Source organism: Heterodontus francisci, chromosome 48 (assembly GCF_036365525.1).
Source record: "Heterodontus francisci isolate sHetFra1 chromosome 48, sHetFra1.hap1, whole genome shotgun sequence".
Lineage (NCBI taxonomy): Eukaryota > Metazoa > Chordata > Chondrichthyes > Heterodontiformes > Heterodontidae > Heterodontus > Heterodontus francisci.
This window is the reverse complement of record NC_090418.1, coordinates 632,295-649,048: the sequence shown is the minus strand read 5'-3', so window position 1 is coordinate 649,048 and position 16,754 is coordinate 632,295. Positions and strand designations below refer to the sequence as shown.

Genomic DNA, 16,754 nt, shown 5'->3' with positions numbered 1-16,754 from the left:
CAAAACCTTCAATCTGTCTCCCATAGTCCTTGTACCATCAGCTGATGGGAAGTTTTTCTTTGTCTACCTTATCCAAACCTGTCATCATCTTGTACACCTCGATCAAATCTCCCCTCAACCTCCTTTGCTCCAAGGAGAACAACCCCAGCTTCTCCAACCTAACCTTGTAACTAGAATTCTCCATCCCTGGAACCATTCTGGTAAATCTCCTCTGCACCCTCTCAAGAACCCTTACGTCCTTCCTAAAGTGTGGTTAACAGAACTGGATGCAATACTCTAGTTGTTGCCGAACCAGAGCTTTATAAAGGTTATTAGATTGGAACTTGGAGATGATGGTGTTCCGATTGTGGCCTTCCCAGTGGTAGAAGTGAATTCTATTAAAGCAACCTTGGTGAGTTGCAGTTAGCAATGCATACTGTCCTGTGGACAGTATATACTACAGTCACAATATGCCAGTGACAAGGGCACCAATGAAATAAACTGCGATGTCCTGGATGGTGTGATGTTGCAGCTGCAGCATCCAGGTGAGTGGAGAGTATTTCATCATATTCCTAACTTGAGCTTTGTAGATGATGGAGTGGCTTTGTGGGGTCAGGAGGTGAGCCATTTATTGAAAAATACCCAACTCTAGCATCTTGTAGCCACATTGTTGATATGGCTCATCCAGAAGCTTCTGGTGACACCCAAGATGTTGAAGGTGGGTTGCAGGTCAATGCAAGGCATTGGCTTTTTCTTCTTGGTACTTATGTGGCACAAATGTTATCTGCAACTTGTCAGCCCAGGCCTGGATGTTGTCCAGTTCCCACTGTAGGCTGGCACCAGCTGTTTCATTAGTGGAGGAGCTACCAGTGATGCCCCTGTCCTTTCCTATCGACAGAGAGAAGATCGGTATGGTTGGGCCAAGGCTGTTTCCCTGAGCAACTACTACTGCAATGTTCAGGGACTGCGATGATTGGCATCCGACAAGCAGTACCATCTTCTTTTGTGCTGGGTGAGAGTCTGAATGCTGGGGGCTTTTTCTTTTGACTGCCCTCCTTCCAGCAATGGCATCCCTCAGTTTGCCAAGCACAAATCATTTTTTTTCAAATCTGCCCTTGTATTTCAAATATTTGTCAAAGTGCCAAAGATACCCTATTGCTTTACAATTTTAAGATGAGTCAAACCTTGCTCTTAAAACTTGACTTTAAATTTTGAAAGCTCATCGGTAACCAAAAGTGTAGTGCCTTTTAGCAGTTATGTACTTTTTCTCTTGTCTTAGTTCTGTTTTATCGTTTCCCCAAAAACATTTTAAAAACTTTTTTTTTACAGAGCAATCACAAGAAGTTGCTGGAAGTTGGTTGCAAGCATAAAAGCTCACAGCTACCCTTTTAAGGCAAAAAAGGAACTTCACAGTGGAAAAAAGTCCTTCAGAAGTTCTGCCCAACCACAATATGTGCCTCCGCGATGCGCAAGATAGTCCCAATGTTTTAAAGATAATTAAAGATGATTAGCTCAATGTGGGTATCTGCAGAAGCCCAGGAAAGTGTGTGGCGGTGCTGACTTTAGGGGGTGGGTTATATTGAGCTGGTTGTGTCGAGTGGAAGGTGGATTAATACAGGATTGAGGAGCGAACACCGCCCAGATTTGCGGCTCTTCCTGTTTGAAATTGACTTGAAGTTTCTACACTATAGTTTCAGCAGTTAGTTAGTATCCAGCTCTCTGTCTGTTGTTGACCTGTGTAGTTATCTTTTCACCATGTCAGGAGGCTGGTACGATTACGTTAAGTCGTTGACGGCCGACGGTGAATGTTCAGATGCTGCAATTATTGGTATTGAGGGAACTCCAAGTATATGGACTGCGGTTGAAGGCGGGAATTTCAGTAAAATTACGGTAAGTCTTTGGTCCTTTGTGACCCAGGGCTCGAGTTTAAATAAACTTTTCACGAATGTGACTAAGTTCACTGTCCTTAAAGAGAAGCTGTAAGCTATTCAGCCGCTGGAATTTCCGCTCTGCCCGGAGGGTCTGGGGTGGACAGTCCGCTTTATTGGGAAGCTCCGAGTCTCTCCCTTGGGATAAACCTGCTGGCTTTTTAACCCCACCACTCAATCCCTGACATTTTGTCTTTAATTGAGACTAGTTTTCATTTTTCCCCACCCTCGAATTTGGCGGAACGCGCAGAATTTCTCCTTCCGTAATTTGCACAAACCCACGTGTCAGCCTAGGGAGTGGCCGCACTCGGGCTGCTTCTGTGCAACTTTGCAGCAACTCTGGGCAGTCTGCCCGGTGACCTGGGGCCAGTTTGTACATTGAACAACCTGAGCGGCTGTTTGTTCAAATACTTTCCCAAGTCGCTTTTCTGCTTTTCAAACCCTTCCTGGAAACTCCCAACGATGCAGTTTCTCCTGTTATAATCACAACTGTTTCGGCTGCACTCTCCTTGCTCTCTCTCCCTTCTTGGGGAGAAAAAGCAAAGATTAGAGCTGCCTTATTTTTCTCTGTCTTGCCCTCAGGGTGAGTTGGGGGTGTGGGAAAGACAGAGGAATTGAACCCAGTCTGATGCTGCTCCCTATTGTGTGTTTTACAGATCTGATCCCTGGGCAGTAATGAGTTGGGCAGTAACAATTGGTCTGTGTCCCTGGGGTAGACAGATTGGGCAGATTCCTGCCATCTGTGAGGGGTGGGCGGTGAGACCACTGGATCCTGCCTGTGTGCTATCTGTCTCCTTGTGGGTGAGGTACTGAGGCAGCTGTGGCCTCAGTGCGTTGAGGGGAAGGCGTAGGGAGTAAAATTACTCTCAAGCTTTCACCGATTGTAGCTTTGAGGAATATCTGACTGATACCGCACTGTCCAATCTGTTCTAGTCTGGTCAGATCATGTGACTCGAGCGAAAGCCCACTCAAACACTTTCTATCTTCTCCCAAATATACTGAATCTTGTGCTTGCACTATGAACGATTGAGTATTGGATCCATGCATATGTAGCCTTGAAACTGGGAAGAATATTAACAGTTTTAGGACCCCTTTTACATGATTAAATGTTCAAAATTATTAGCTCATATAACTGCAAGTGGGGCACAATCTAAGTTGGGACTGAAAAGTATTGTCTGTATTGAACAGTGTCTGCACCTAGAGATTTTGATTCTGTTGTACATTCAGAACATTTTTTCTTGTAACTGCCTGTACATGCTTGGAAAATGTGTCAACAAGTTTGTAGATGTCTGCACAGCAGCTCCTGTGTGGGACCTGCTAGTGCCAACTATTACGATCGAGGTGGGAGGAGTGCACTGTTTGTTCTAGTTCCACGGGTCACATATATTTAAATTTTTTCCCACTTACTGATGGGTTGAATCATATAGTCTATTTTTATCCCAGAATAAAACACACCAACCAGGTTTCTTTAACAAAATTATCAGTTTATTATAAAACAAATATTAACCAGTAATGAAATAAAGCATAAACACAATAATTGAAATGTTAAAGTTCATTTTTACCTTAGCCCCTCACACTCTCTCTCTCACATACACTGGTTACCAGAAAAATTAAGGGATTTTTGTTTTTAGAGCTCTATTATAGACAAAAAAAAAACTTGGGCTGAATACTTGCTCATTCTTGAAGAAACAGCAGATACATTCTGTTCCAAAATTGGCATACAGTCTGGCCTCATAGTACACGTAGATGGGACACTGGGATCATTTAGAACAGTTCTTTTCAGGCGGTGTTGAGAATTAATTTTGTCTTTCCTTCAAAGACAGGAGATGAAATGAGTTGACACTGTGGACTTCTCCGAGTATTTTAGGGGTGTTGGAAAGCTGAGCTGGGTTTGTGGTAGTCTCTTCTGTCCTTGGAAGCTTCCTCTTTTCTCTTCTTGGAAGTGACCTTTTGATTTCCATCAATCTTGACCTATCACTACTTTGTAAACAACTTCTCCAAGTGTCCAAAGTTCCTTTTATTGATTTGGAAGTTAGGTGGTTTCCCAGAAAGGTCTTGAGGAAAACAAGCCTATCAGTGCCCCCTTTTTAAAAAAAAAAAACATTTCTAGGAACTGTTTTTCAAAGTCAAGTGGCCTTTACATGATTTCCCCCCCCCCCCTCCTCTCCCATTTGAAAACCCCAAAGTTTAACATTTCTTAAAATCTATTTTGAGGATTTTTGAAAGATTTAACAGAAGAAGCACTTTCATAACACAACCAACACCTCACTCCTCTTGGTTGCAGTTTCTCCTTGAGTTTTTGCCGTGGTTGTTTTGGAGTGCCCTTTTTTTTCTCTTCCCTAGCCCGCAAGTATTCCTTCTGTTTAATTCTGGATTTGTTGGAAACTTGCGCATGTGTGGCTGGGGAGTGAATTCTGGACTTGCTGAAGTCACAGGTCTGACTCATTGTGGTTCTCTAGGGCCCTCTTCAGGTCAATTGTTTTACAGATCTTAGCAACTGGCAGCCATGACCCTTTTTTTTTTCAATGAGTTACAAACTTGTGCCTTTGTAACACATTATAATATTTCACTTGGGGTTAATCAAGTGCTGTGGTGTTTTGGTGAATCCAACCTGTTTGAATTCCTCCCCTTTAGAAGCAGGTAGGAACATATTCAATATTCTGAAGGTAACTATATGCAATAACTGACCAGTCAGGGTTGCTGACATCTAAACTAGTCCTTCCAAGATATACTTTTTTGGGAGAGGAACAAAGTGGCTTGAAGATCTGTATTGTACTGCAAGCCTTTAGCTGAGCTATTCTTTCACTCGGCCTTTCTGTTGTGACCTGTCCAGGGAAGATTAAAGGAGTTACTGGTCCTTGAACCTTAGTGCTGAGCTCCAAGACCTTCAATCAGTCAATGCTTGTTCATTCTGTGTGGTTGTATCTTACAGCATTGTGGGTTTGAAAAAAAAAAGGGAACTGTGGTGACTAATCAGTGAGCATCTGCATAAAAGGAGATAGTAGAAAGGCCTGGAGTCTGAATGCAATTAAGCAAACTGTTTGCAAAACCCAAGTCTTGACAAATTTGGGAGGGGGAAATGTAAAATTGCTATTACTTGGATCAAATTAGCTGCTGCATATTCTACATTCCCCACCCCCCCAAAAAATAGTGTGTGTGTGTGTTTCTCTCTTTTCCACCCCCCCCCCCCCCCCCCTCCTCCCTGTGTGCTGTGGAGTGGTTTGCTGAAGATTCTTCCATCTCCCTCCCCAAAAGGTGGGGTGCTGAGCATCTTCACCATGCAGCAGAGCTGGAGTTTGTGTTCAGGACATCAAACCTTGGTCAGCTGCCAGTTATAGCCCCATATGTACAGCACCACTGTTCAATAAAACTCAGTTTAACAGCCAGACTCAAGATTTTAAACCAATCCTGGTATCTGAGGTACATTATGTGCAGAGCTTATTTCAACATTAGCTGGGGCCAGTGAGTGGTTTGTGGAAGATGTTCAGCTTGGTTTTTTTTTAGACTATCTCAATCCTTCAGCCTCCTCCCACTGACCCCATCTGGAGCAGCAGAAATTGGCATAATCCTATTTCTTTCTGGCTCCAGTGTAAGATAAGGCTGAGGCATCAGCACTTCTGTCCTGTTTTCCCTTTTTAAATTTTGCTTCTGCCCAAGTTTTAAAAATCTGATGCAGGTTCAACCAGGGCACGTCTTATCAATATGACAGCTAACCAATCTAGTCTTCTCAGATTTGCTAACTCCCTGCTTGGGACCTGGCTGAGACTGCCCAGACTCTAACTGTGGCCAGATAAGAATGTTGCATCATCAACGCTTTGGATTTTCATAGAAGAGGATCTGAGAGCTTGGAGCCTAGAGTCAGTGTCATAGTCGTACAACATAGAAACTGGCCCTTTGGCCCACTGCGTCCATGCCGACCATAATGCCGATCTATACTAATCCCACCTGCTTGCATTAATTACATATCCCTCTATTCCTCCCTCATTCAAGTACCTGTCCAGATGCCTCTTAAATGTTGCTACTGTTCCTACCTCCACCACCATCTTAGGCAGCTCATTCCAGATACCTGCTATTCTTTGTGTGAAAAATTTACCCCTTTGATCCTCTTTAAACCTCCTCCCTCTCACCTTAAATCTATGCCCTCTAGTTTTAGTCACCCCTACCATGGGAAACAGACTCTGGCTATGTACAAAGAACAGTACAGCACAGGAACAGGCCATTCGGCCCTCCAAGCCTGCGCTGATCTTGATGCCTGCCTAAACTAAAACCTTCTACACTTCCAGGGACCGTATCCTTCTATCCCCATCCTATTCATGTATTTGTCAAGATGCCTCTTAAACGTCACTATTGTACCTGCTTCCACCACCTCCCCCGGCAGCAAGTTCCAGGCACTCGCCACCCTCTGTGTAAAGAACTTGCCTCGCACATCCCTTCTAAACTTTGCCCCTCTCACCTTAAACCGATGTACCCTAGTAACTGACTCTTCCATCCTGGGAAAAAGCTTCTGACTATCCACTCTGTTCATGCCGCTCATAACTTTGTAAACCTCCGTCATGTCACCCCTCCACCTCTGTCGTTCCAGTGAAAACAATCCGAGTTTATCCAACCTCTCCTCATAGTTAATGCCCTCCAGACCAGGCAACATCCTGGTAAACCTCTTCTGTACCCTCTCCAAAGCCTCCACGTCCTTCTGGTAGTGTGGCGACCAGAATTGCACGCAATATTCTAAGTGTGGCCTAACTAAAGTTCTGTGCAGCTGCAACATGACTTGCCAATTTTTATACTCTATGCCCCGACTGATGAAGGCAAGCATGTCGTATGCCTTTTTGACTACCTTATCCACCTGCGTTGCCACTTTCAGTGACCTGTGGACCTGTACACCCAGATCTCTCTGCCTGTCAATACTCCGAAGCGTTCTGCCATTTACTGTATACTTCCCACCTGCATTAGACCTTCCAAAATGCATTGCCTCGCATTTGTCCGGATTAAACTCCATCTGCCATTTCTCCACCCAAGTCTCCAACCGATCTATATCCTGCTGTATCCTCTGACAATCTTCATTACTATCCGCAACTCCACCAACCTTTGTGTCGTCTGCAAACTTACTAATCAGACCAGCTACATTTTCCCCCAAATCATTTATGTATACTAAAACAGCAAAGGTCCCAGCACCGATCCCTGCGGGACACCACTAGTCACATCCCTCCATTTAGAAAACACCCTTCCACTGCTACCCTCTGTCTTCTATGACTGAACCAGTTCTGTATCCATCTTGCCAGCTCACCTCTGATCCCGTGTGACTTCACCTTTTGTACCAGTCTGCCATGAGGGACCTTGTCAAAGGCTTTACTGAAGTCCATATAGATAACATCCACTGCCCTTCCTTCATCAATCATCTTTGTCACTTCCCCAAAAAACTCAATCAAATTAGTGAGACACGACCTCCCTTTCACAAAACCATGTTGCCCCTCGCTAATAAGTCTTTGTTTCCAAATGGGAGTAAATCCTGTCCTGAAGAACCCCCTCTAATAATTTCCCTACCACTGATGTAGGGCTCACTGGCCTATAATTTCCTGGATTATCCTTGCTACCCTTCTTAAACAAAGGAACAACATTGGCTATTCTCCAGTCCTCTGGGACCTTACCTGTAGCCAATGAGGATGCAAAGATTTCTGTCAAGGCTCCAGCAATTTCTTCCCTTGCCTCCCTCAGTATTCTGGGGTAGATCCCATCATGCCCTGCGGACTTATCTACCTTAATGCTTTGCAAGACACCCAACACCACCTCCTTTTTGATAGAGATGACTGAGACTATCCACACTCCCTTCCTTCCCTAGGCTCATCATCCACCAAGTCCATCTCTTTCGTGAACACTGATGCAAAGTACTCATTTAGTACCTCGCCCATTTCCTCTGGCTCCACACATCGATTCCCATCTCTGTCCTTGGGTGGGCCAACCCTTTCCCTGGTTACCCTCTTGCTCTTTATATATGTATAAAAAGCCTTGGGATTATCCTTAATCCTGTCTGCCAATTACTTTTCATCCCTTTTAGCCCTCCTAACTCCTTGCTTAAGTTCCTTTCTACTGTCTTTATATTCCTCCAGGGATTCATCTGTTTCTAGCCTTCCAGTCCTTACGAATGCTTCCTTTTTCTTTTTGACTAGGCTCACGATATCCTGCATTATCCAAGGTTCCCGAAACTTGCCAAACTTATCCTCCTTCCTCACAGGAACATGCTGGTCCTGGATTCTAATCAACTGACGTTTGAAAGACTCCCACATCTACCCTATCTATGCCTCTCATAATTTTATGTACCTCTATCATGTCCCCTCTCAGCCTCGTATGCTGCAGGGAAAACAGACCTAGCCTATGCATCTTTTTTTTTATAACTCGAGCTCTCCAAATCAGTCAACATCCTTTGTGAATCTTTTCTGCACCCTCTCTAGCTTAATTACATCTTTCCTGTAGTGCGGCGACCAGAACTGCGCACACTACTCCAAATGCGGCCTAACCAACGTTATGTACAGCGGTAACATGACGTCCCAACTCTTGTCCTCAATGCCTTGGCCGATGAAGGCAAGCATGCCATACGCCACCTTCATCACCCTGTCTACCTGTGTTGCCATTTTCAGGGAACTATGTACTTGCACCCCAAGGTCTCTCTGCTCAACAACACTCCCCAGGGCCCTGCCATTCACTGTATGTGTCCTGCCCTGTTAACTTCCCAAAATGCATCACTTCACAATTGTCTGCATTAAATTCCATTTGCCACTCCCTTGCCCACTTTCCCAGTTTATCTATATCCTGCTGTAACCTTAGACAACCTTCTTCAGTGTCCACTATACCACCAATTTTGGTGTCATCTGCCAACTTACTAATGCCCCTTACATTCACATCCAAGTCATTAATATATATGACAAACAACAGAGGGCCCAGCACCGATCCCTGCAGCATTTCACTGGTCACCGGCCTCCAATTGGAAAAACAACCCACCACTACCACCCTTTGCCTCCTATCACCAAGCCAATTTTGTATCCAATTTGCTAGCTCACCCTGGATCCCATATGTTCGAAACTTCTGGACCAGCCTACCATGCAGGACCTTGTCAAAGGCCTAGAAAGTGCATCACATGGTGGAGTGAAGCTTTAACATAGAAGCATGTCTCAAAGTGCTTCAGAGATTGAATTCAAAGAAAGCTAAACCAAAGTTGGGGTGGGAGGAAAGATAAGGGAACTTGTACTTGTATAATGTTTCATGACCTCTGGATACCCCAAAATGCTTAACAGCCAATAGCACAGTGGCGCAGTGGTTAGCACCGCAGCCTCACAGCTCCAGGGACCCGGGTTCGATTCTGGGTACTGCCTGTGTGGAGTTTGCAAGTTCTCCCTGTGTCTGCGTGGGTTTCCTCCGGGTGCTCCGGTTTCCTCCCACATGCCAAAGACTTGCAGGTTGATAGGTTAATTGGCCATTATAAATTGCCCCTAGTGTAGGTAGGTGGTAGGGAAATATGTAGGGACAAGTGGGGATGAGATAGGAATATGGGATTAGTGTAGGATTAGTATAAATGGGTGGTTGATGGTCGGCACAGACTCGGTGGGCCGAAGGGCCTGTTTCAGTGCTGTATCTCTAAACTAAAACTAAACTGTAGTCACTATTGTAACATTGGGAAATGTGACAAAAGGCCCCATTGGCCCCCTTGAGTGGATGTGAAAGATCCCATGGTGCTATTTCCAAGTACAGCAGGGGAGTTCTCCCTTGTATGTTGGTCAATATTGATCCTTCAACCAACATCATGCACTATCCATACACAAATCATTGGGGAATTCCCCGATGAATCTCATCCACAATGCATCCCTGTCCCAGTGGCCTGTCTTCCAATGCCTCAAATCCTAAAATTCTCATCTCTTGCCTAGCCCTGCTCTTTCCTCGTATCTCCTCCCCGATCTCTCTGCTCCTCCAATTCTGGCCTCTTCAGCATCCCTGATTCCGGTCACTCCACCATTGGCCTTGCTTTTATCTGCCTGGGCCCTAAGCTCTGGAATTCCCTCCATAAGCCACTCCACTCCTCTTTTTAAAACTTTCCTCAAACTTGTCTCTTTCACCAAGCTTTCAGTCATCCCTCCTAAATATTTTCTCCTTTTAGCTCAGTATTGATTTTTGTCTGATTCTGCTTCTGTGAAGCACATGTTTTGTTTCTATGTTTAAGGTGCAATATAAAAAGTTCTGATGAAGGGTCACTGACTTGAAACATTAACTTTGCTCTCTCCACAGATGCTGCCAGACCTGTTGAGTATTTCCAGAATTTCTTCTTATTTCAGATTTACAGCATCTGAAGTAATTTGCTTTTATAAAAAGTTCCGATCTGTGTCTCGGTGCAGACACAGGCTCAGTACCCAGATAGTTTTCCTCGTAATTACAACTGTTGTCACTGCAAACTTCTCATTGCTTACAAATCTCAGTGGTTTTCTTCTGAATTATTCAGTGGCCTATGTGCTCCCAATATGGTAGCAGATCCCATATGTCTTTACCTAGCCAGATGCAATCAATACATTTTCCTTTTGTATATCGTCTACCAGCCTCTCTACCTGCTCCAAGATATGACTCTACTTTCCGTGGGTAAAACATTAGAGCAGAAGGACAAGTTAGGGTGTGGGACCCAAATAAGTGTTCGTTATACAAATACATGGAGTGTAAGGAACAAATTGAATTTCAGGCACAAATTGAATTTGGAGGGTATGACATGGTTGCCATGAAACACGGCTGCAAGACGGTCAGAACTGTGAACTAAATATAACTGGTTATTAGGTCTACAGAAAAGATGGGAAAATTGTAGAGGTGGAAGAGTAGTCTTAATTATTACATCATTTCATTTGAAGTGATTTCATCTTTAATGAGCGGTAAGCAGGAAGTGGAGACTTTATAGGTAAAATTTAAGAAATAGAAAAGGATTTAAGAAGTCGTAAAGGAGGAGAAAGCAGCTGATCAGGAGAGCATTGGAATAGTTGAGGTAACGAGGCAAAGATGAGAGTTTCAGCAGATGGGTTGAGGCAGGAGTGAAGACTGGCGATGTTCACGGAATACGTAAATGGAGGCAGGTGGTCTTCGTGATTGTGGTATGTGGTTGGAAGCTCAGCTCGGGTCAAATAAGATGGAGAGATTGTGAATGGTTTGGTTCAGCCTCAAGTCGCAAGGAGAGGGATGGAGTCAGTGGCTAGGGAACAGAGTTTGTAGTGGGGACTGAAGACAATGGCTTTGGTATTCCAAATATTTAACTGGAGAAATTTCTGTTTATGCAGGATTGGAAGTTGATAAATCTGGCATTTAGAGGCCATGATGAGGCAGAGCTGAGTGTCTCATCCATATACATGTGGATAAATATTTGAAAGGAAGACCGATAAAAGGTTAAAATGAGATTGGGGGATGGGACTAAGTGGATAGTGATTTCAGAGCTTTACAGAATTGATTTTACTGCACATCAAGCCAATGACTGGGTCATAATTTTGATCACTGACCTTTTCCTACTGAAAATAGAAGATTAGTGCAATATAAGGCTGTCGTTAATAGCTTGCAAACACTAAAGAATGAGAGGTAATGGAGGTCTATTAGTACCTGTGGAACAGGTTGTACAACCAGTAAGGTTATAGCAGCTTATCTTTGTAACGGATTTATGTTCTGTGTGCTAAGTTCTCAAAGGATTTTGTTTTTTTTCAGCAGTGAACATAATTTTAAGCTGCCTGGTATGGTAGATCAAATTAAATGTATGTTTCAAACAGAAAAGGTAGAACTTAAATTAAACCTGATTATAACATCAGCTAGTCAGTAAAATTTGAATATGAATAAAACTTGCCTGTTTGAGTTTGAAAGTAAATTTGGGTGGTGTATTTATTGTGCATTAAAATCTGAACAAAAGATCATCAAAACTCTATTTTAGACAAGTCTGAACTGAGATGAGGCTTGTTTAAAATGCCACGAGAAACAGGCAACAAATTCATTGAGGAATAAGAATCACAGGATTGGAGCATTCCACAATATTTCTCATTTGTCACTTGGAGGTCAAGTTGGATCCCTGGAAATGCTTCAGTTTAAGCTTGTGGGTGCTGGGATCTGATTTGATCCTATATCTAGTTAATGACCGGGACTAACGCTGGCAAGGAAAAGTAAGCCATTTCACACTTCTGTTTGTTGTCTTGATAACTGGTGCAAAGATAGCTGTGTGCTCTAATGAAGGGGAAAAGAAGGGGTTAATTGCTTACTTTAGTATATTACAGCTGTGGATGGGTGTGAAACAATGCTTGGGTTTTAAAATTTGTGTTTTTAAAAAAAAAAACTTTTCAAGCTTAAAGAAATCTCTATTGAAGAGTTGATCACGTCATAAAATTAGCTTCCACACTTTGTGCAATAACTAGAAGCATTAAATGTTGAGCAGCAGACTCATCCTGATTTGCTCTGCAGAAATTATATGGTCACTACTTGGTATTGAAAATGTAATGACACTGGTCCTGAGGTGTAAAATACGTGGGGCTGGGTCATCAATGCTGACCTGGCTGCACAGACTGCACATGTCTGTTATATCCAAGTGGGTGTTGTCTGACCTTCTGTAATACAGGAACTTAAGCTTTATTTGTTCAGCAATTTCTTTCCATCCTTCCATGCAATTTATGGTAGTTGCATTTTCTTTGAACCTTTTGAATTGAGTTGCAGGAAGACTGAGTTCACTCCTGACAAAAGGTCTTCAACCTGAAACGTTGACTGTTTCTTGACAGATGGTGACTGACAGACCTGCTTCCAGCATTATTTCCGATTTCCAACGTTGTGTTTTGGTTTAGTTTGAATTTAATTTTCATGCCCATTGACTTGTACCATTTTTTATGTATTACAGCCCGACCAGATTAAGCCTCTGCTTAAAGATCGAAGCTGCTGCTTCGCGACTGGGATAGTGTTGGGAAATAAAAAATATACACTCATTAGAGACCAAATGGATTCTGAAGCTGGAGCTCTTGATATAAAAGTGAAGCCTGGTTGCACAAATGATAAATCTGCATGCAGTGCAGTAGTTATCAAGTCTCATAAGAGTAAGTTCTGAACTGGAATGGTCTTTTTGCCAGTGCCCTAAAGCATATTTCATGTGATTCAGTATTTACAAATACTGTTGTGCTGTAACTTGGAACTATTGAACCAACTATACACGTGCAGTGTAAATGCATTGAACTTTTGAAAGACACTTTGAATGTGTAATAATCAGAGTACTGAAGGTACTCCCGTGGTGTGGTTAGGTCAACAGTTTCAGGATTTTGACCCAGTGATGAAGATATGGGTGAGCCCAAGTTAAGCATCAGTAGCATTTGTTGTGCTGGATGTAATTTTTCATGTAAAATTATGATAAATATCTTGCAATTATATTTTAATGTAGAAAATCATCTAAGATGCTAGACTGTAATCTGATATAATGTTTTAGTGGTTAACACCAAAATTAATTCTGTGGGTGAGACTCAATGTATCTGTCCGAGTTGGCTTAAATGCATGCTTGGAACCAATGTTTTAAATTTAGGTAAGATTGACTTTAAAGGAATGAGGTAGAAATTGACTATAATAGACTGGGTGAAACTGTTAAACCCCTAAAAAGGCAAGAGCTCTACTTGTGTAAATAAACAACCTTGGTTAACAAGAGGTGAGATCTATAAAGGGCAAAGAACAATAGAAATCCTACAGATTAGAAGTGTAAAGAACAACAAAGGGATATAAAAAGTGGTTAAAAGGAATCAAAGAAAACATATGAGGGATATCAAGGACAACACCATTGACTATTACACCTGGGAGTCACTAGCTGGCAAAAGAGGGAAATGGCAACACATCCTGTGGACAGGCATGCACAACCACGACGGACAGTGGCTACAGCAGCTTGGCAACAGGCACCAAGCTGAAAACAACTGTCACTTGGCAGTTTCATATACAGCAATTGTGGCAGAACCTGCTTCTCAAAGATTGGCCTTCACAGCCATCAAAAAAGTGCACCGAGAAGACACCCCACCTAAATGGATTGTTTGCTGTATGTCCATCTTTTGTCGATGGAATGATGGCAACAACTACTATTGAGGGTGGCTAAGGGTAATGTGGGCCCTTTAAAGCCAGATGCAGGTGCTGTTGTAATCGAAAATTAAGGAAATTGCCGACTTGCTGAATACTTTGTGCACTGATCAGTCGAAAAAGAAGAAAATACCAGATATATGGGGAAAAGTTTGAAGAGTAAGTTACTAGATTTAATAAAGATTTCATTAAAGAAATGAACAAAATGAGACTAAAGACTCACATCTCCAGGTCATGATGGTTTCCACTCCAGAGTACTAAAAGTAGGTGAGGAAATTACAAGTGTGTTAGTGATCTTCCGAAATGTGCTTTCAGGAATTGCACCCCCCTTGGATTGAAAAATTGTCCAGTCACTATATTATTGAAGGATAAGAAAAATAGGATTTTATAAACCAACTAGTCTAATGGAATTTGTGGGTAAGTTACCAGAATCTGTCGTTACAGACAGTGACTGAGAACTTGGGCCAATATAAACTGATCAGAGCAAGCCAGCATAGATGTGTAAAGGGTAAGTATGCCGAATGAGCTTAGTTATGTTTTTTTGAGGAAGTCACCAATATGTTAGACTATCTGTGGATGTTGTTTATAAGGACTTGCAGAAGGATCCAAAAAGATTCCATACAAGAGACTTCTGGGAGAAAAAATGGGAGCACATAGAATTTAAGGCAACCTGCTGGCTTCAATAAAGAATGGGTTAGGAGGTAGAAAACTGTAGGGATAAAAGATGTACTCAAATTGGCAGGAAGTGACTAGTGGGTCCCCAGGGATCTGTACTGGGGCCTCAGCTTTTCACTCTTTAGAATTGTTTAGATGGAGGTATAGAACCATACATCCAAGTTTGCTGATGACACAAGTCAGGTGGCTCAGTAAGTAGTGTAGATGGGAGCAGAAAGCTGAAAAAGAATATTGATTAAATTAAGTGAGTGGATAAAACCGGCAGATGGAGTTTATTGCGGGAAGGGTAAGGTTATCCACTTTTCTATTAAGGGATACAGGGAGAAAGTGGGAACAGGTACTGAGTTTGGATGATCAGCCATGATATTGAATGGCAGTGCAGGCTTGAAGGACTGAATGGCCTTCTCCTAATTTTCTATGTTTTACATCCAAAGAGATCAGATTCTTCTCTAAATGCTAGGAAATCAGGAACAGTGGCAGAGCAGAAGTTCATGGGTTATGGGTTCAAGTACCAAAATTCCAAAAAGCTAGTGGACGGTACAAAAAATAATTTACACAGCTAATGGTGTGTTCCCCCTTATCACAAAGGGGTGGCAGTGGCATTAGACCTGTGCATACTTCTGGGATGTGGGTGTTGCTGGCTAGGCCAGCATTTATTACCCATCCCTAATTGCCCTTGAAGGTAGTGGTGAGCTGCCTCCTTGAACCACTGCAGTCCATGTTGGATAGGTACACTCAGTGCTGTTGGGGAGTTCCTTCAGTGTCGCTGGGTCAAAATCCTGGAATGGCGATATAGTTCCAAGTCAGGAAGTTGTGTGACTTAGAGGGGAACTTGCAGGTGGTGGTGTTCCCGTGCATTTGCTGCCCTTTTCCTTCTAGGTGGTAGAGGGGAGGCGGGAGGAAGAGAATCACCATGGATTCCTACTGATATTCTGTCTGACTCTGGGAGCATATACATTCTAATCCAATGAGCTTCGCTTTGCTAAGCTTGTATTTTCTGTCTCTGACCACTTTAGCATGGTATTGGTGGGCTGGTACTGCTGATAACTGTGGCTCTATGCCCTTCAGGGGAAGAGGAGAAACACTCAGCCTGTCATAGCTTTTTTTTATAGACTATATTGCTTGAAAGTAGTTAAGTCTCAAGTTGTCTAGTGTTAAATGTACTGCTCAGGAAGATCCCAGCTAATTTCAGTCATGGTGGTAGCAGTGCTACAACTGACCTTTTGGAGGGGGGAGAAATCTGTTTCCCAGCTCCACATTTCCCATTGAGAGATTTGTCACTGGTGATTGATACTTGCATTGTTCTGGTGGGGGAGGGAGGAGGGGAGGTACTTTATGGGAAATGTGACTTGTATTTGTGCCATTAGGGTGGTACCATGATGAAAAATGAGTAGCAGCATGTACTGCATGTTGGCTGCATTAAGTAAGGCCTAATCTTGTACTGCTTTTCTTTTTCAGCACTAGTGTTACTGGAGGGTGCCTCGGACAGTGTGCGTGCAGGCAACGTGCACGTTAAAGCAGCCAACATGGTTCAACACCTGAAGAATAGTGGCTACTGATTGTGACAATTCCATCTTGGGAGTGTACTGGTTATTGCTGCCCCTCAATTGCTACAGGGAGACTGAAGATTCTGCATTATATTCCTTACCCTGCACTTGCCTGCTGTTTTTTGTACTATTGATGCGGTTTGTAATGAGTTATAATGTAAAATCTAGTTCACTTCACTTTTCCCCCTTTTTTATATCTGGTATTGCTCGCTAACTAATAGCAACTATAAAACAATCTTTACAGAAAAGTGCAACTGAATTGTCAATAAATCTCTAGCACCTAGTATGAATAACTGGTTTGGTCTTGGTCTAGTTTAGTTTAGAGATACAGCACTGAAACAAGCCCTCCGGCCCACCGAGTCTGTGCCGACCATCAACCACCCATTTATACTAATCCCATATTCCTACCACATCCCCACCTGTCCCTATATTTCCCTACTACCTACCTATACTAGGGGAAATTTATAATGGCCAATTAACCTATCAACCTGCAAGTCTTTGGCATGTGGGAGGAAACCGGAGCACCCGGAGGAAACCCACG

General features: G+C 42.9%; 1 protein-coding gene across 1 annotated transcript; it reads left to right on the top strand.

Moving 5' to 3' along the window:
* The first annotated feature begins 1,641 nt into the window (after window positions 1-1,641).
* LOC137357383 (profilin-1-like) lies at window positions 1,642-16,506 on the top strand. Its single transcript, XM_068023685.1, has 3 exons — window positions 1,642-1,869; window positions 12,787-12,979; window positions 16,125-16,506. The coding sequence occupies exons 1-3, from the start codon at window positions 1,735-1,737 to the stop codon at window positions 16,223-16,225; spliced, it is 429 nt and encodes a 142-aa protein (XP_067879786.1). The 5' UTR covers window positions 1,642-1,734; the 3' UTR covers window positions 16,226-16,506.
* The last annotated feature ends 248 nt before the right edge of the window (window positions 16,507-16,754 follow it).